Below are 19,561 nucleotides of genomic sequence, written 5' to 3'. Positions count from 1 at the left end.
TCTGCCAAAAAACTTAGGCAATATTCCCATTGCATTTGAGAAAATACCGGAAAAAAGTGCTCCGTGGAATGTTACATTTGTTAGACCCAGGTAGTACTTGATGCATGCTGCCATCTGAGTTAAGCCAGGTACATCTGTCAGTGGTCCCTGACAAGCTGAAGACTTCTTGTTACATACTGAACTCAAAGAGACATAGACTGTTTAACAAAGAGGCTGCTTGTGCACGTCCTAGGTACATGACTGGTAGTCTTCCTCTGGAAAAAGGAGTAGGGGTCCAGGCTGTGTAGTTCCCCAGCCAAACACCCAAGCCTTGTGAAATTGCTCCTGTTACCGAGCAGTTACTTGCAAGTTCAGCAGTACTGCAAAAACACCAAGTAGCTGAGGAAAGGGAAATGTTTCAAACCAGAGTGTACTTTAGCATTTCCAGGTTTTTTAAGGTTTTGTAACTACTCACATGTAAGCTTGTTTGATACTACCTTTGTGTGGGTCACAGGCTCTGATATTCATATTTTGAGAGAAGAATTGATGAATAGGCAAAGAATTTAAGTGTGCAGTAGTTGTTTACAGCGAATGTATGAGTAAGAATAATTTCCTTCATTTTTTTTTTAACTGAAGGAAAAAGGTGTACATAAGCAGTGCATCTCCACCGTGGTTCATCAGATTTGTGAATTATAAAGATAGAAAAAACACACTGCAGATTTTTAACAATTATCTGTAGTAAAGTTCATGCTTAATCCAGAAAGCTTTGATGGGAACAGACTGCCTGAAAAAGACAGAAAGGAACTGGCTGCTTAAGAAGGGAGAATGTTTTTAGAAAAAAAAGAGATGCCATTTTATTTTGTTTTATGATGTTTGTTTGTTGTGAATGGATGCATAGGTTCTTGGGGCATACCCTGAGACTTCTTCAAGAGGGGACTCAGATATATGAAATGTATGTAGTCCAGTGTAGTCCAATGTAGTAGATGCATCCATGCTAGAGTGCAGTACTACTTCTTGCTGTCCTAATAAAGGCTTTCCATTTATAGCAGAGAAATTTGAAATATGAAAGATTAAGTGCAGAAGATAGGAGGTAGCTTCTCAGCAGCAAATGATGAAGGCAGGTTGCAAAACCTAAAGCAAAATGCAAGATGTGAAACAAGAGCATAGAATCCTTGTAGGAGGCATTTCTTTTGATGTATCTGTCTGCTTGATATAGTTACTGGTAATCAACTTCTGTTAGAGTCTTCTGACTTGAAGAGTTTCTGAAAACCAACAAAGATCTGAACTGTAGAATCCAAAATTTTAAAAGCCTGCATCCTAGCTGAAGGAATGAAGGGAATCGGTAGGCAAAGTTGAAAGAAGTCTGGTGATAAAGCTGATTGAGGTAGGGAGAAAGGAAAGAAGTGTTTCTTATGACTGCTGTTCCTGAATCCAAAAATGCTGCTGAAGAAACTGCATCCAGAACGTTTGTTTCAGGAAAGACATCTTTAAATTGGACAAGGCCTATTTCATTAGATTTCAGAGAAATGAAAAACAGAAATGTTAGAAATTCATTCATTGAGAGCCTTTTTGGTTTTCTAAAAGGTAACCCAATAGTCAGGAAAGGATTCCAGTAAAATTTGGGTTGGTGATTGGAAAATGTCTTGAAAGAAATACACCATGTAAGTACTAGTTTTTAAAAATAGCTTGTCTTCTGTAAATGACTTCTTTCTGCTGGCATGGATCTTGTTGCCATTCTAGGTGCTACTATTATGATGAACTGATACTGGGTATCTGATAGTTTTCTTCCTTTAGACTGAATGTGAAAAACTGTTTAGTCTCTTATGCACTAGCTAGCTGGAACTGCAGGGATTTTTGAAAATACTGGCAATTTAATGGCCTGATTATGAGTTTGCACACAGGTGAGTCTGAATGAAAATCCAGTGGTCTGGGTAAAGATTTAGGGGGCTGTGTGTGCGTGAGTATGGATGAGTGCTATAGAGAAGCATGCCAGCAGCATGTAGGTAAACAGCGAAGAAACTCAGGAGAAGCACTTGAAACAGGACACCTGGGAAAAAAAAGGATAAAGAAAGTGCTATGGGAAAAAGTGCCACACAGGAAAAGGCTTGGAATCATGAGCTCCGTGGAAAATGCTTTCCTTCGTTTGTGTCATATTGAATTTAGGACAACAGAACTGTATGTATGTTATTCATAAATAAACGTAATTGCACCAAAGAACTAACTGACTTAAAATTGTTTTTCCCATCCATGTGACCCCCCCTTTTTTTTTAGCTTACTGATTGGGTCCAAAGATATCCATAATTTGAATGGTTTGGGAAAATCAGTACAACAGTGTGAAACCAGCAAATCCCCATAAAGGGGAGTTTCATGAATAGAGTTTTGCCTTTTTTCCCCTCCCTTTTCCTCTTTCCACCTGATAGTAGAGTGACTTATTACCGAGTATCTGGGCTACCATTAAGGGACTTGGAGAAAACAGATTAACAGGTAAGAAATGAGCTATGTTAATGGAATATGCATTATGAAAAGGGCAAACTGGTCCTTTTAGACAAATTCTGAAAAACGAATTTATATTGTTTTCTTGTGCTACAACTACATATAATTTACAGGAAAATAAAAAATATTGTATGTTTTTACATCTTCTTTTGCAATAATTGTGGGCTTGCTAAGGTATGGAAGTGACCTAATAGTTATAATTGTAACTTCTAAGTTATTGTTAATTTCGCTGTCAGTATGTACTTCACATCTCCTATTTAATGGTATGCTAATTGTACAGCAGAATGTCACATTCTCCACCATACAGATTCCCTATTTCAATTATAGCTAAGTAAATCTCCATTACTAATGAGTAAGCATTTCTTTTCCACATACATTTGCATTATAATAGACATTTTCTTTATGCACTAAAATTATTCTTTCCTTGACAACAACTATATACTTTATTCTACAGTAAAGGCTACGAGATGATGATTCATTCTTTTCTGTTGGGTTTATCTGTATTTAAATTGTCAAATGTTCTAGATAGCCTGACATTTTCTGTCCCATGTTATTTTTCTGTATTTCCAGAATATATTTATGTATTTGCTTTATGACAACAAAACCTATTTAAGACAAATCACTAAGAAGTAAGCTTACCTCTCTGTCATAAATTAAGTTGTATTTTTAAAATCGTTGCATTGTTTCATTCATGTTGCTGAGCAATCTCACCTGCTTTTTGTGTCCATGCAAAGTGACCTTTTGATATAATGTTTGGGTGATCTGAATATAAAGAACGAGTGACCATATGTGACCCATATCCCTGCAAGATCCCACTCTGCTCTACAGAGCGCAGCTCTTGGGCTATTAAATACAATCCCCTAAACACGCATTTGCTGCCCTGTTAATGCATATTTCTACAAGCGCAACGGACAGCTGAATAAAATGAGGGGTGAAGGCCTGCCAGTACGTCTGAGCTACGCAACTTTACTGCCAAATCAGCTCCCTCATGGGAGCTGTGGCCAGTCCCTGGGTGCAGTGTGAACGTGGGTGCCGCTGGCGGGGATCCCCTTTGCCTGCACGGGGACCCGCAAGGCTCCCCGGCCTTTTGCCAGGAGACGAGGGTACAAGAAAACTGAGACCATGTGCTGGAGATCCTTCCTTCTGTGTGGCCCCAGGAAAATATATCACACCTTATGAACAGTTAAGAAGCACTGTGATTTTATTTATGATTTAATCATTGATAATATAGACTAAAGAAGGCACTGTTTTGATTTTGGTGGGATCACTGCCTACACAGTAAATTATATTATATTGCAGGGATGTGCTTGAAATGCCTCCAAAAGGCTTTTTTGTATCAAAGAGGGTGCATTAATTAATAATCACTGATATTCTTGAAGATTTCTAATTTGGCCTGGTGGAGGGTGTGTATATGGGGAAGAAGATGGGAGTTGGGTTCTTTTAATAATAAGTACATGGGGTATTATTTTACAGAAGCAAAATGTGATAAAATCATTAGGTAGCATTGCAGAATTGCAGGAGGAAATGTATGCAAGCAGATGTTAGAAGTAATCGAATGATTTCCTGGTCACTGTGCATGAATTCTTTCTAGCCTTGTGTATATCCTGATAATCGGATGGATTACAGTATAGATACAAAGTTTGTTTTGTTTTTATTTTGAAAGGCCTACGGTATGCAGCCTTTTTCCCAGACAGCAGCAAAAAACAAGGTGAACAATTTTTGCACTATGTGGTTTTGAATTCTGTCATATTTTCTATTACGTTTCTGTCTTCCATTAGGATAGCTTAGTTTACTATATTAACCACCACCATCATCCATATCACTCCCAATTCTGAGTTTAGTCTGCATTATGTATGTATGTAGTTTGATGATTTTTTCTCTCTCCTTGGGGGCTGGAAGTGGTTACTCACATGTTACAGTTCAAGATGTTGTTACAATGGTTGCCCTTTAATCAGTCATTTTCGGAGTGGCTGATGACACCTGGTGGTGTATTTTGTAAATGCAGACTTAACCATGTTTGCAGCTGGCAGAGACTTTTTTACCTGTCCTTAACTAGAGCACTGGCAGTCAGTTTGAGCTATTTAAATGAAACTGATTTCCTGCATGAAAAATATGTTGGGAGCATATTCTCTTCCCATTCAAACTTACATAAACTAAGAGAAGTAATAACATTTCTTGGCTGTTGTAGCAAATTTGTGCCTCTGACCTTGCTGTTGAAGCCAATAGCATAGTTTTCACAAGAGCTATGTGCCTTTTTTATTTTCTCTATTAACTTTACAAATATCTTGCATAAATGAATGTTTTATATATGCTTATACACTAAATATACTGCATTAAGCTAAAAATCTTTTCTAGGAAAAGTTGAGGTGATTAAAAGTATGATGTTTTCAAAATTCTGCAGTGGGAATACTGAAGGAAGCTTTTTTCTGGTGTTTTGTTTAATGTCATGATTTCTGGCTTGAGTGTATGATTTTTTTCTTGCCAGCAAGTGTATTTTCATATGTTTATGAAGTTCCACATCCATTTGCCAGTATATTTCCTAAGAGTGGAATATATCTGGGATACCAGTAAGTAGCTACTATGAATAATCATTAAAAATCCTGAAGCACCTGATTGTGTCATAAAATACCTCAGTAGCCAGAACCTATTGGGCTCTAATCTATTTGATTTTTTTCTGGATAAATCTTTAATCAAAACTAATTTTTTCTTTCGCTTAATTGGCTGTTTTACTGCCATGTGATTTCTTTGTTTGTTTCAGAAATAAGACAAGCATTACACTAAATATCAAAGAAGTATTAGGGAATGTTTTATCATGATTTTTCTCAGTCTACAGGCAAATCAGACAATTGACAATGCAGTATCTTTAGTTGTTTCTAAAATATTGTGAAGAAAGGACTCCAAAGTGTACTGCCACTGGACTTTGTGGAAGGGGAAAGATCTGGTGAAGTGAGAATGTATTCTGTGTAGGCAAATTAGGTGGTATTATGATGCCATCCTGAGATACGCAGTACTGAAAAGTTAAATGACAAAAAGTCATAGAAGAGTGAAGTTACACTGTTAATCTGAACAACAGAGGAAGGCAAAGTTCAAAAGTCTTTGGTTAAGTCTTTGTTTTGTTTTTAAGCTTAATGCCCCTGCAGTCCAACATTTATGGTGTACAAGCTTTAATGTAGGAAACTGGAGTTGAGGCCATCCTGGCTTCTTTAGTAGGGGACTCTGATGAAATGAATTACATACCCAACAAGGCTGCTCTTCAGCACCCGGGGGCTGCAACAGCCCCTTACTGTATGAGCCCTCCCTATGCTGCTGAAACAGAGATGCTCTGTTGGAGGAGGCCTCTCACACAAGGAGTTAAAGGACACTAGTTTCCCAGGCATGGAAAAATGAGAATCAGACAGCTGCCAGTTCTAGTCATTGGTAGGAATTGCTATCTCCACCTCCACACAATGAAGTTAAAAATAGCTTGATCAGATTTTTATCAAGAAAATTTATTAAACAATAGGAGTATTTCTTTCAGAGAATTGAGCCCATTGAAAAGTGACATTTAGCTTTAAAAGGAATTGGGAGTTACAGCTGAGATATGATAGTTATTTTGTCTTCAAAGTGTAGGGGAAGGTGTGGCATTTCAGATAACAAGCATAAACATTTAACGGTGGCCACTGGCAATTCTGTCTGGTTTTAGTACTGTAGACTCCTAGAGCAAAATTCTGCCTCCAAATTACATGCATTCTGCTCTCATTTACTTCAGCAAAGCTTGTGCACATTTCAAAGGTCAGAATTTGGCCATTGGGGCTGAATTTTCAAGAATGAGTGTATTAAAGACATCTGTGTATCAACAGACCCGTATTCTTTGTCTTCTAGAGAATATTTCAGGAATAATCCTAGTACTATTGGGCACTACAAATGAAACATTTTCTATTTTTTGAATTGTATTGGGATTGCTTAGCAGAAACGTTTCTTGCAGTAATAGGTTAATGATTTCATTTATTCCTTGTAAGTCAACACTTTGATATGGAAAAGTTTTCAGGGAGTAAAAACTGGAAGTGACCACCCTTCCTTGGATAGTCTAATACAGAGAGGTCAACAGCAGTGTTTTACACAAAGGTAGAAAACAAAGCCACTTTCCATTGTGGACAGAGCTCATATTTGGAATTATGTTACTAATCAGACACTTAAAAGAAAGAAAACCTGGCATTCATATTCTATTGGAGATAGTGTGTATTAAATCAATGAAGATCTTTAAGCATGTAGGTTTTCCCCTGTTTTTTAAACATTATACACTTCTTAAAATGTTTATAATGTCTAATTGCTGCTGGATTTCAAGACATATCAATTTTGTGCTAAGTTCCTGCAGATTTTGACAGATTATCATACCAAAATATTTTGTATTTTTTGTAGGACTGGGAAACAGAAAATCATGACTGGTATTGTTTTGAATGCCATTTGCCTGGAGAGGTGTTGATATGTGACCTGTGTTTTCGTGTGTATCATTCCAAGTGTTTGTCTGATGAGTTCAGGCTTAGAGACAGCAGTAGTCACTGGCAGTGCCCAGTTTGCAGGGTGAGTACCTACGAGCTTTCATGTGCTGATTAGAGGATTGATATTCATTAATAGTTTCATTAAGGTGTCTGGATGGTCTGGCCAGGTTAATGGATAAAGAACTGGTTATTGCAACAATGATACATGCCCAGAACATCTGTACAAAATAACAGAATGATGTGCATGTAGCAGACAGCCATTTTTGAAGACTCCAGCAAGTTTTACCTATGTATTTGAATGCACACAGTGTACTACATGGGCATATGTGTGTATGTACGTATGCAATGTGTGAATGTGGTATATTGTGGAAATCTTCAACAAGAGTAAACAAATTGCTGTGTAAGATGCTACTGTTTTTACTTAACGTCATTTTAACTTGTACGTGTAACTTTAACATGTAGTTAACTTGCTGAATCATAATGTATTTTTTTTGTATTTTGATGACTGCATTCTTAATTTTTTTTTTGAATCGTATTATACATTATAAAATGACAGTCATATTACTAATTAGGGCAATATCTAAAAATGTAGGGTGAAATCCTGCCTTTTGTTTACATCTGTGAGTGTTTCAAATGGGCCAGTATGGACTTCACCCATAGTTTCTGTCTCCATATTGTTTTTCCATCAAAATTGCTACTCTTTTGAGTATGATAGATAGACAGCAAAGAGTATTTTTTTAAGATTACAGTTTAAGATTAAAAAAAAAAAATGTTTAGAAAGGCATGAAACTCTGCCAGTTGTATGGCAGCCTTGGCTTGCTGAAGGGAGAGGAAATTCCCTTGCTAAAAGCTTAGCTCTGTATGTAGTGCAGCAGACTGACCTTCAGATGATCTGTACTGCAAGGAATATAAGGGTGCAGACACTTCTGAGTACCAAGACACAGTTTTTGAAAACACATGGATTGTTTTGTTTCAGAACAGCACTTTCTGATGGCTCTTACCTCAAATCAGTTGTGAAAAGCTGGCATCTTTTGCCTCAAACTGAGTGCTCACAGGGTTTAGGAGAAGGGTGGGAATATAGAGCCTCCCTAGAGGAAGCTGAAAGGAATGAGAAAGTGGTGGCAGAAGACAGTTAAGAACAAGAACGTGTAGTATATCTCCCTGTATCAAATTGCTAGCCATTTAATCTAGTACTCAGTGTTCCCTTTGTTAAAAACAAAGAATGACCATGTACATACATTGTTGAATTGCTTTTAGATTTTAAATAGATCTTTTTAATAATTGTTGATTTTCATAGTGAATATTGATTGTTCTTATAGTTAAAATGAGATAAACTGGATTCAATCTCTACTCTTGTCTGAAAAGGATTTTAGGTGACACCTGGGGAGAGGAGGGATGTGAATGTGATTTAAGCCACACGTGATAAGCTAGTTGTTGTCACAGTGGAGAAACTGAATAACTGCTTGCAGTTTACACAGAGGCATAGGGCAGTCGGCTTTGAGATCAGCATGACTCTCATCCTGGGGCCTTGAAACTGTCTATGGCAGTGGTGTTAAATATACTTCAATTATTGAAGAAAAAGTTACGAAACTCAGACTTGTTCCATGTGCAATGTGCACTTTTGCATATTGATCCCCTTTTTGTTATTTATTTATTATTTTAGACAAAGTCTAAAAGGAGTTCTTTGAGACTTTTGTTTACTTCCTGACCCAGAGACCTTTGGCTTACTCAGATGGTCAGCCAGTGTGACAATCTCAGAATTTTATCATGTTGAATTTGGATTGCCATGGCATCCCTTTTCCCCCTGTGCTGGCATCTCCTATTTTCCTTGTAATTAATCAGACTCACTTCAAGTCCTGATATTCTAAACTTGGACTAGGGTGGTTTGCACAGTTTCTGGAAGCAAGAGGGAGGTCTAGCTAGGCATAGGAATTGCCATCCTTGTTTCAGGTTTCAGTATTATTCTGCTACTTCCTCTCCCCTCCAGGAGCTGACAGTTCTAATTTTATTTAAACAAGATAGAGAAGCCTGTATCAAAAAATTATGGTAGTTTAGAGAGCCCTGGCTGATGTCCAGAGGACATAACAGAGCTTAACTATCTTGCATAAGGGCAATGGGATTTACTTTGCATTATCAGCAGTAAATATGCATGTTGTAGAAAAGTAATAGCTGAGACAGAGAGATGTGAATCTTTTCATACTTTGCTCTTCTAACTGGATACAGCACTTTTCACTTAGGGGTCCCAAAGCTCTTTACAAAGGTGAAGCAAAAGTATGTTTGAAATCTAATATACTGGGTGAAATAGTTGAAGAACACTTCATTCTTATGTAAAGATTGCTTCTGTAACCCTGCCAAGGTCAGCAAGCCTTTGGATTATTTGTTTCACAATTGCTGGTTGTACTGCTTCAATCAACCTATGCAGCTTTATCTTGCACACTTGACTACGCAGAAACATTTTATAAAGGACATTGCCAAGGATTTTTCATAACTTTAAAATATTTTCCCTCCCATAATGTTTATAGCAGTCCCTTGAAAACCTTGCTGTGAACTCTTGTTTCCCTGCTGGCAGTTTGTCTCCACTGCATCTGTTAGCATGAATGGCCAGCTCCTGACTTGCCTTTTTTTTCTTAAACTTTATGGTACCAATATGAATATTTTGCATCCTACATAGCTCTCAGCAGGAGACAGAGTCAAACAAAGTTCAGTTCCAACATGTTGTAGTGTTTGAAAATTGTCACTGACTGCTGACTAATCATAAGTCTAAGTGAAATAAATTGTTGTTATCAGCCAAATTCCTAGTAGACAGGTCACAGGAGAAAAACTCAGTATCAAATGGCCTAAGAAATTGAATTAGCCTTTTCCCACTGTTGCAGTGGTCTGTTCAAGACAGGGTTAGTGCACTGGATCTCTGAGGGTCGCAGGAGACTTGCACATTTGTTGCTACTCCTTGGGTAGGTAGCGGGAGGAATTTAATTTTCTCCAGATGTTAATTTAGTGCCATAAAACCTACAGGAAGTACTGCAAAAATACTGATCTTTTGGAAAAATAGATATAAACAAAGTTATATATGGATTATATGGGAGAAAGTTGGTCACATTTTGGGGGTAATCAACTACGATTATTTCTTTTGAAAAAATCAGTTTCTAAAGTAACTTTATAGAACGATAGAATTATGTATGGTATCATATAATTTGTCCCAGAGGGTTAGATTTGATCTGCAGCATAGAAAGAATCATTCAGCTAGCTTCACTTGACTTCTAGTTAAATTTTTTACAATCATCTGATCAGACGTTGATCTTCTCTGCATGCACTTTACAAGAAACTGCGACGAGTTTACCTGTCGTAAGAGATGATCGAATATTTCTGTGTTATTTATACGAAAGTAAAGTAAACTGTAGAGATATTAAATGATATGCTGATAAGTATTCTATAAATAGGCTATTTCAGAGTTCCAGTACTGTACTAAGCATTTCATAAAATGCATAAAAATACAGCATCGTGTAGTTCGCTTTCAGCATTAGACATAATGTGACAAGTGAGAATGACAGAGTGCAGAGGTGCAGAAAGATGAAGGTTACTGAAGTAAAGTAACTTAAATACTTAATTAGTTTTAGATACTAGCTGTCAATCACAGTTGTTTTGGTTAATATAAAATCCATACAAAGAACAGGATATGGAGACTGGTATTGGCTTATTGTTGGGATGTCATGAACAAGACAAATTCTCAGGAGTTTTTTAGGTGACAGTGGTAGGCTGGAAAGTATTCCATAAACAGGTTTTGGTGTCATCACACAAATGACAGCAATGAATTGATGGGCAAAAGGAGGACTTAACACTAGCACCACCTGGTTCATCATCACACCTCATGTCTGCTGAGGCTGTAGCGCTTTGCCCCGTGCATATAGCGGCCAGATGCACCCTTGAATAAAACAGGAAGCCAGCAGAATTAGAAACTGCGTAGGGCATATTTAATGGAGTATGAAGGAATTTGCCCACACCAGTGAGAAAACAAGGAAGCCTCCACATAGAACCTCCTACCACCTTGTCCGTGCACGAGGGACTATGTGTAATTCATAGGGTGCTTCTGACTTAACAGGTGCTCCCTGCACCGCACAGATAGAAGCCAATTTACGGATACATCTGTAGCAATTTCAAAAGCACCTAAGGGGCTGAAAATTTGCCTCCCTAATTTAGCTGTGTATGTTCTTGAGAGAGATGTATCTGTCATTAAGCAATGGTCACTTTAATCCACCACTCAGCTGCAGCCCAGGCTGAAATGGAGCTTTTTGGTGTTTGTGTAAGCATGGCAGTTGAGAGTGGAAAAGAAAAAAAAGTATTGGTTAATAGAACACTATAAAGGAAACCTATTTACATGGAGAAAATATAATTGAAATTGTTATAGTTAGCCAGAATGCTGGCACTAACACCTTTCATCTTAGACCTACAGTATGCAGTTTTTCTGTTTTTTCTCCTCAAATGAACAACTGGAACAACTGCAGCCTAATAATCTCATCACCCAGGGATCTGGCAGCCCTATGCTAACTTGGGGTGCGAAGGATGGTCCCTTCCATTATAACCAGTGCTGCTGCAACACTGAGTGCTTCTTGGAAGCACCCCTTGCTGCTGCTTTCTTTGAATAGTTCATAAAATTTTGTAAAGAATTCCTGCACTATGAACACATCAGAACTGCTAAATAAGTCACACCTGCACAGCATAATATAGTGTAACCCTCTTTAACAGGTAATCAGTATTAACCTGGAAAATATAATGCAAACAGCAGTCCAAATCCAACTTGCAGGGACTAACTTCCAATGTGCCACAGAGAATAAGGCATATATAAAGTATTGCCTGTACCTGCAAGCAAAGAATTAGGTTGCAGTCTTGGCCTTGCTCCTACATCCAACATGTACACCAACCCAGTGCTTTTCAGTTTACCATGATTCAAAGCAGAAGGTTTGCAGATTTCTCTTAAGAGTTGTTGTGACTTAGGAATCATCCTATATTAAGATGCTATATCCTACAAATAGGATCCTACAAGGATAAAGATCCTAATGTCTGTGGGACCCGGATCAAAGCTTAGTAATCTCCTCCTAAGAAACTTGATACATAAACAGGGACCTTAGTAGCATACCTTAGTAACCTTGCTACTTTTACAAATTCGCAGTCTGCTATCTTTGTTTTCCTTTCCCCAAAAGAGGGACCTAATTTTCATTTATACTTATATTATGCTTTATACTTATACCACACATTTATACTTACCACTCTGACTATAAAGGGACCTTAAAGCAGGTGTATTTTCTTGTGTCAGAGTAACATAATTAGATTTTATGAAAATCATGTCCTATCTAATGTTACCCATTTTCTTGCTTTAAGTAGCTCTATTTTGACTTCTCTGAGAACACGATAAAACTTTAAAATACATAGTAGCTTAAAAAAAAAACATTTTTTATCCTATTTTCCAAACAATGTGTAAGTGATATCTGCTAAAGGCCTAATCTTTGTTGAAAAATGAATGAATTGGTTTATTTATAGCTTGATTTCTAAAAAGGGTGAGTAGCCTTGCTGTAAAAAGACATTTTGCTGGCTCATAGGCTTTTGATTTCCTAAATTCATTACCTTTCAACATTTAGTAGAGGAACCTGGAGATCAAATTTTTCCTAAAATAAATCAGTTTAGGGAATTGAAGGAAAAGTGGGAAGTTGAAGATTGCCTGAAATGGCAAGTTAATTATATCATTTCCATTGCTGCTTAAATGATATTAATTGCTGACACAGATAATGATGTAAAGCTAGCTATCTATCTTTTATTAGAATATTAGGATAAAACTGAAAAACATATGTCTTAACATAATCTATATCAAAATGTCTTACTCACACAAAAAAAAAAAAAAAAAAAAAAAAAAGTATGAATTCTGTGATACCTCCAGCAGATGATAAATTCAGAACCATGTCAAAAAAAGAGGTGCGGAAGGACCAGTCTGTGCAAGTGAATTTTATTGTGTCCTAATGAGTCTCAGTCTGTTAAAGTGCTGTGTCATTAGCCAGCCTACAGCACTCCATTGCCTAAAATGACAAAATAACAACAGCAAGCTCATAATGCAGCAAGTTTAATGCACATTTGGATTTCCGTGTAGTAGCATTGTCAACTTATGCAAAACTGAATAGGGGAAATGAAGCAGAATGCACATTCTCATGGTAAAGAAAGTAGAACGTGGATACACAGAGGGTGATTCACAAATACAGCACAGAAAGCTTTTAAAAGTAAAATTCTTACTCATTTTGGGATTTGGAAAGAAGATCTGGGGACCACTAACAAAGTGAAAATAATGTTTAAAGGAGATATAAATCTTAGAAAGACCTGGTACTGGCCCTTTCCACAATCCTGAATTTTGCCCAGTAGTGGCAGTGTCCTGCCAGGGAAAAGCTGTTGCATGGATGGTAGTGTCCACGTAGATTTGTTATTGGACAGAGGCATATACCATGTTACAGTTAAATAGAAATAATTCAGCACAGTTTGGTAAAGATGCTGTCCGTGCTCTTAAGCAGTGAAATAAACACCTTCATCTGTAGTTCTGCAAACAATTTTGGTTTACTTTAAGATGGAGATAGTAAGTGCAGTTCTGAGATGTATAGGCTACTCACCTGCCATAATACAAGGGCCAGCGTGATTGCCAGTGGCTTCAACATTTTTCAGAAGGAACAGAAGCAGAAGAGGCTCAATCAAATCATATGCTCTTTTTTTTTGGTATTAATATGTAATTTATACTCTGCCAAGTAAATATATAAAAGTAATTGCTCTGTACATAAGATACCTGCTCCCGCTATATATGTGGCTCAAAGTATCTGCTTCCTCAATGTATATGACTCCTTCAGAGACATTTTAGTAAAAATAAAATGCTTGTAGCAAGGAAATATGTCTTAAGTCTGATACGTCTCTTAGCTACCTGTTAGGAAGTGGTGAATTGGATTCTGCTTCTTCTTGCACATCTTAATAATGTTTGCTAAGGAACAACCCGCTGCACAGTTATGGGGATCTTTGTGAAAACTGTCATAATTTGAAGAGGCGAGTGTAGTTCAGAGCCAGCTCAGCACACCGAGTTTGCGTGGAGGTGAGGCATGAGAAGAGGAGAGCTCAGCCTGACACTCAGCCCCTGGAGCATTCAGAGCCCACACTGTTGCTTCCACTGCACATTTAATTTGGAGAACTACAGACACAATAGCAAAGAGCAGATACCATGTTGCAGTTAGCTTTTTTAAGGCAAAGCGCTGAACTGTGAACAGCAACTGTGGTCTAGACTCAGCGATGCTGGTTTGCAGCCCAGAGCTGGGTGTTCGCCGTAAGCCACGATCTCTATAGCAGCACGATTGCTCTATGGAGTGTTTCCTTCTAGCTTGCACTGACCACTGACCACTGACCTTGAAGGGTAGTGATAAGACTCTGTATTAGTCCAATATGAGGATAAAAAAGTCTGTATCAGGAACTGCTGGAAAGAAACAGTCTGTATTCCCGGATCTGGCTTAGGTTTTGTGAAGGGAGAACCACAAAAACCAACAGCCACTGTATTTCCTAAGCAGTTAAATGTACGCTGAGTTTTTACTAGCTAGAGCAGTCCTGTAATTTGAGTTCATCCTAGATGGTGTCTGTTTGTCTAGTAAGCACATAAATCATGTGAGCACATAGCAAAGAGTATTTTTTAATCATTTCTTATTTTGTAGAAGATACTAAAGCATTGCTAATAAATAGATCATTAAATACATTTTAAACTGTTCCTTAAAATAGCTTTCTTCATTACTTTATTCTAATAAGACATGTTTTTTACGTGGGAGTCTTTGAAAAAGTTTTATTGATTATGTGCAAATTAAAATCAAGCCTAATCATCTGATTGATGTGATGCAAAGTTCCTTTTTCAAAAAATGTTGTGACACAAGATAAAATTTTTGGTGAATGAATTTTGAAGTCAAAATAATAATATGAAAATCTTTTTCTTTAACAGAGTATCAAGAAGAAAAACACAAGTAAACAAGAGATGAGCACATACCTGCGATTCATAGTCTCTCGTATGAAGGAGCGGGTGAGTCAGAAACAGGAAAGTTTGTCAAGGTATTGGGTTGCGCAGTGGCAGGTGCATTGTAGTTGGCCACGTGTCCTTGTGCAGGGAAGGGGTATGAGAGAGTGTTATTTTCCCTATGATAAGCGATTTGTGTATTTCAGCACCCACTTATCATGTCTCATTGTTCAGATCAGTCATCGTTCGGGCAGGAGTAGTTTATCCCATGGGCCTGTGGATCCTCTGAAATGGGCGGTTTTCAGGTTTGAGACATGTTGAGTCAGTCTCTCTATGGGTGTCAACCTGGCATGTCGTTGCCGTTGTCAAAACCAGAATTTGGCCTTGTGTCTTCCCCACCTGGAATACTCCAAACTATTACAATTTCTTAATATTCCATTTGTGTTTTAAGCAGATTCTAAAAGCAATAACTTGCACTGTCTCATGGTCCTTTCAGGCTATAGACCTAAACAAGAAAGGGAAGGACAACAAACACCCAATGTATAGGAGGCTGGTGCACTCAGCTGTTGATGTTCCTACTATACAGGAGGTAGAGTGACTTGCTTTCTAACTTTTACACTGTTTATGGTGTCTTTTAACAGTAAAGGTAAACCTTAAGGGCTAAATCACTATTCAGTTTAATTTTCTTTATACTCAATATTTCAGCATTGTTTCCAGCATTCAATATGGAGTTAAAATTTCAAACTTTTCTCTATAAATAGGTGACCAAATAAAAACATTTTGAGTATTGCCTAGTATTCAGACATGGAGTACCCTCAATTCCTTTTTCACTAAAGCTTTTACTAAGGCCTCTGGGTAGTTGAAATTTTTAGGGAAAGTACCCTTTATTTAAGTCACTGAATATGGACTTGAGCGCCTGTGTGAGCATATCTAGCCAAATGTGTTTGACCAGATTTCAGTTTTAGTCATTAAGGCATTATATAGACGTCAACTTTATAAACATCTGAATGATTCATAAAGAGCCAATCATTTTGTTGATGGCAAAAAAACAAGACTGACTTAAAACATCTGTTTTGTGTTAATTGTTCCAGAAATAAAGTACTATTAAATATGTTGTCCTTTCTTTCTGAAGTGAAGTTCTGACCAGGACTCATATGAATCAACTACACATGACAAAAATGAATAGCATATTCATCTTTTTCATGACAGCATCTGGATTGCTGTGACATGTTTTAGTATATATTGCCCTTTACAACCATAGCTGTTAAGAGCCTTTTTTATGTTACTGAAACACATGGATAAACAATAGCTACATTAATAGTTTTGGAGACCACCACTATTTGTTCTGTCCTGAGGAAGTGGCAACACTGGTAGTACCTCAACATCTGTCAAGCCTTATTCTCACTGTGTCACCTTCACCTGCTCCCACACAAGGTCTTTTTGGCCTTGATAGCATGCCAGAAACTGATGATATTTTGTCTGCCGTACAATTCTCATAGGTGCTCTTAGCAGAGCACAACTGAAAATACTGTATTCCTTATCAGAGAAAAGACTGTAGCAAGAAAATGCACTGCATGGATCCCTGTAAGCTTTTTTTATGAGTTTGGAAGACTAAGGCAATCTGCCTTCATCAGAAAAGAGGGACTGTCAGGTGAAGGTGCTAGGAGTAGTGATTTGAAACTAGCGTGTATTTTGAAGGTACAAAATCTGCACCTCAGGAAATACATCTTTAATTGTTCTGGGCAACATCATATTCCATCTATACAGTGGAAGTGAATGCAGCTACTCCAGATTTACCCTGTTAGAACCGAGAGAATTTTTCAACCTAATCAAACACTAAATCACCTATTTTACCTCTGGGCATTATGTAAGTGGATCAGCACAACCAGTGTTAAGGTACTGACAGACAATGTCAAACAGTTGTAGGTATTTCTTCGGTACACAGGAAAGGCAGTGATGATCTGACTTGCATAATGCAGATTTCTATGACAGTTTCTCTACATAATACAGGTACATCAGCAACATTTTCACAATCCTATGTTTTCTTTTGTGTAGAAAGTCAATGAAGGGAAGTACAGGAGTTATGAGGAGTTCAAAGCAGATGCTCAGCTGCTTCTACACAACACCGTGATTTTCTATGGAGGTAGAGTATACATTTACTACTTGCACTCTTTGATTTATCTTTGCCTATAGGAAATCACAAGTTCAGAATTAAATTTGGTGTTTGATAATCTTAAAGGTGGATAAGGTCGGTAGGGAGCCCTAACAAATCAAACAGTTTGCTGCAAGAAGGCTTAGCGTGCTACAGGACGTGTAATTGCCCACTGCCTATACAACTATCTCTATCCTCTCTGGCTAAACTTTCAGTGGGAATTTGCACCCTTAGCATCGTATTTCTTCTGCAGCCTAATTCATAAGTCAGCCTAGAAAGCAGATTTCTGCCAGTATACATATGTTGTTCTAGAGTAGAAAGAGGTCTACTCTCTGATTTTTTGTGTCAGCAGAAGTATAGACACAAATCTTCTTTTCCCTTGTGGGCAATTATTTCCCATATAGTGAAAACAAATATAGCTACAACCAGAATAAGGGTGTCCTGCTGATACAGTGTGGAGGTATGGCCATCAGAGAAAATTAATGCTGGCTACCTACATTATAAATTGGCCAGATGCTGCACTTTGAAGAGACCTACTGTTACAGAAGGAATTGCTTGGAAAAAATCAAGCTAGAGTTGCTTCAGAACAGGTTACTGGAAGGCAGGAAGCTGCAGGCAGTCAAGCAAGGGAATACCTGTTCTCTGTTTGGATTGCTGAGGCAACTCTTGTTGGTTCATAAGGTTTTAGAGCTGAGACAAACAGGACTTGAACATTGAGTGCATTAAAAGGGATTCTTCTTAAGTAGTGAAAGTACTTCATGACTATTTGGTACTATGGAACAATCTGATTGGAAGTGAAAAACACCACCAAAACATGTAGCCTACAGAAGCTAGAAGCACGTTCAGTAACAAGGTTCTTTTCGGGCATCGTTTCATGAAGGACGTGGTTCTCCTGCTGCAGATACAGCTTGTGCCTGGAGCGATGGGAGGAGGGGGCATCGGTTCTGTTCACAACCTCAGGAAATGCACAATCCAACTGGTAGGGAGAGAGTTGAACGTGCTAACAGAGAAATACACAGGGGCAGAGGGAACTGTGAAGCAGTGCTCTAAGCAAAAATTTTTATGTGATTTTACCTGTTTTGCTATAAAGTGGTGATAGCAGACATACATGTTTTAGGATGATTGCAGTGTATTATTAAGACATTAGTAGAGAAAGAAATAATGGATTCATATTAAGAGCAACCCTGTGTCCCAGCTGCTGTTGCACAGATGTATACTTACTGCATTGTTTGGTTTAAATGCTCCCAACAGGGTTTTTGCATACAAACATGAAAGAGCAAACAAATATAACATTGGTGGTCACAAATTTTTAAATGGAAGAGTTATCCAAGAAGCTGAGTAATGTTTTGTACTTTCAAGCAAGACAATTATAGCATGAAAGTCATAGCAATGACAGCTGCAAATTTTTGTGAGCACTGTGATCATACTGTGGTTGTTTATAGTATTTATTTTTAATTTATAGCGGACAGTGAACAAGCTGATATAGCAAGGATGCTTTACAAAGACACATGCCATGAAGTAAGTAGTACCCAGTGACCAAAGTATAGACAAGCCATTTGATTATCATATCAGAACCTAAAAAAGTGATTCTTCATGTTACAAAAATAAGGGTATGGATTCTGTTGCAAACTTTTTCTTGTAACTTCCTAACAGCTGATTCAAAACCCCTCTGTTTTTTGCAACTATCATTTGGAAAATAAACAGATTCAAATTTTAATTTTGAAATAATCTAGTGATGCATAATTGGGCTAGAAATAATTGTACTTACTAATATAAATTGAACCTGAAGTGAGATTTTTACCAACTTCTGTTATTGGCATTGAAAAATGAAGAGATAGAAAAATGAAGTTACAGGCAGCTGTTTCACTTCCTCTTTTTGTACAATTAAACTACTACTTTCAGAATGTGCTTTAAATATTTAATGAATTTAAATAATTGTTCATTGTATTTTAGCTTTACTAAATCCCTCCCCCCAGTTTTCTAAACCATGAATAATGTTTCTGCAGCTTGTCTGTCATCCACTCTCAGCACACCTGTTTCGTACCTCTAGTTTTGCATGGACAGAAGTAACTCCACAAAAAGCAAGCAGGGCTGAAAATTGTTACTACTTAAGAGAGAGTGATGCTATTGAGGTCACACACATAGGATTTTTTGGACTTATTTACCTGTTTTTTGTTTTGCAGCTGGATGAACTGCAGCTCTGCAAGAACTGTTTCTATTTGTCAAATGCACGACCTGACAATTGGTTCTGCTATCCATGTGTATGTTGCTGACACAGATTTTTGTTTGTTTGCTTTTCTATATAAATACCTACAGTGTTGGTTTTATTCATGCATTGAATATTCCACTTCAGTAGGCTTGTTTCAAATGTATGGTTAAGACTCTCTAAGCCTAGATATTTTCCACATGTGAAATGTTGATTGATGTTCAAAGCAATAACAATAAGGGTAATAA

General features: G+C 37.5%; 1 protein-coding gene across 4 annotated transcripts in view; it reads left to right on the top strand.

The window, feature by feature from the left end:
• ZMYND11 (zinc finger MYND-type containing 11) overlaps positions 1 to 19,561 on the top strand; it is a 106,169-nt gene that overhangs the window by 71,506 nt on the left and 15,102 nt on the right. For 2 of the 4 annotated variants that reach the window (XM_085317690.1, XM_085317688.1), the window contains 7 exons: positions 4,136 to 4,180; positions 6,871 to 7,032; positions 14,944 to 15,021; positions 15,452 to 15,544; positions 17,011 to 17,098; positions 18,570 to 18,625; positions 19,291 to 19,368. In XM_085317690.1, coding sequence (XP_085173816.1) covers positions 4,136 to 4,180; positions 6,871 to 7,032; positions 14,944 to 15,021; positions 15,452 to 15,544; positions 17,011 to 17,098; positions 18,570 to 18,625; positions 19,291 to 19,368 — 600 coding nt within the window. The remainder of the gene's footprint in view (positions 1 to 4,135; positions 4,181 to 6,870; positions 7,033 to 14,943; positions 15,022 to 15,451; positions 15,545 to 17,010; positions 17,099 to 18,569; positions 18,626 to 19,290; positions 19,369 to 19,561) is intronic. The other 2 variants (XM_085317689.1, XM_085317691.1) reach the window with 2 other exon arrangements.

Source organism: Rhea americana, unplaced genomic scaffold (assembly GCF_003343005.1).
Source record: "Rhea americana isolate MKP2758 unplaced genomic scaffold, rheAme1 scaffold_50, whole genome shotgun sequence".
NCBI classification, from domain to species: domain Eukaryota; kingdom Metazoa; phylum Chordata; class Aves; order Rheiformes; family Rheidae; genus Rhea; species Rhea americana.
This window is presented reverse-complemented; position numbering and strand designations above follow the sequence as displayed.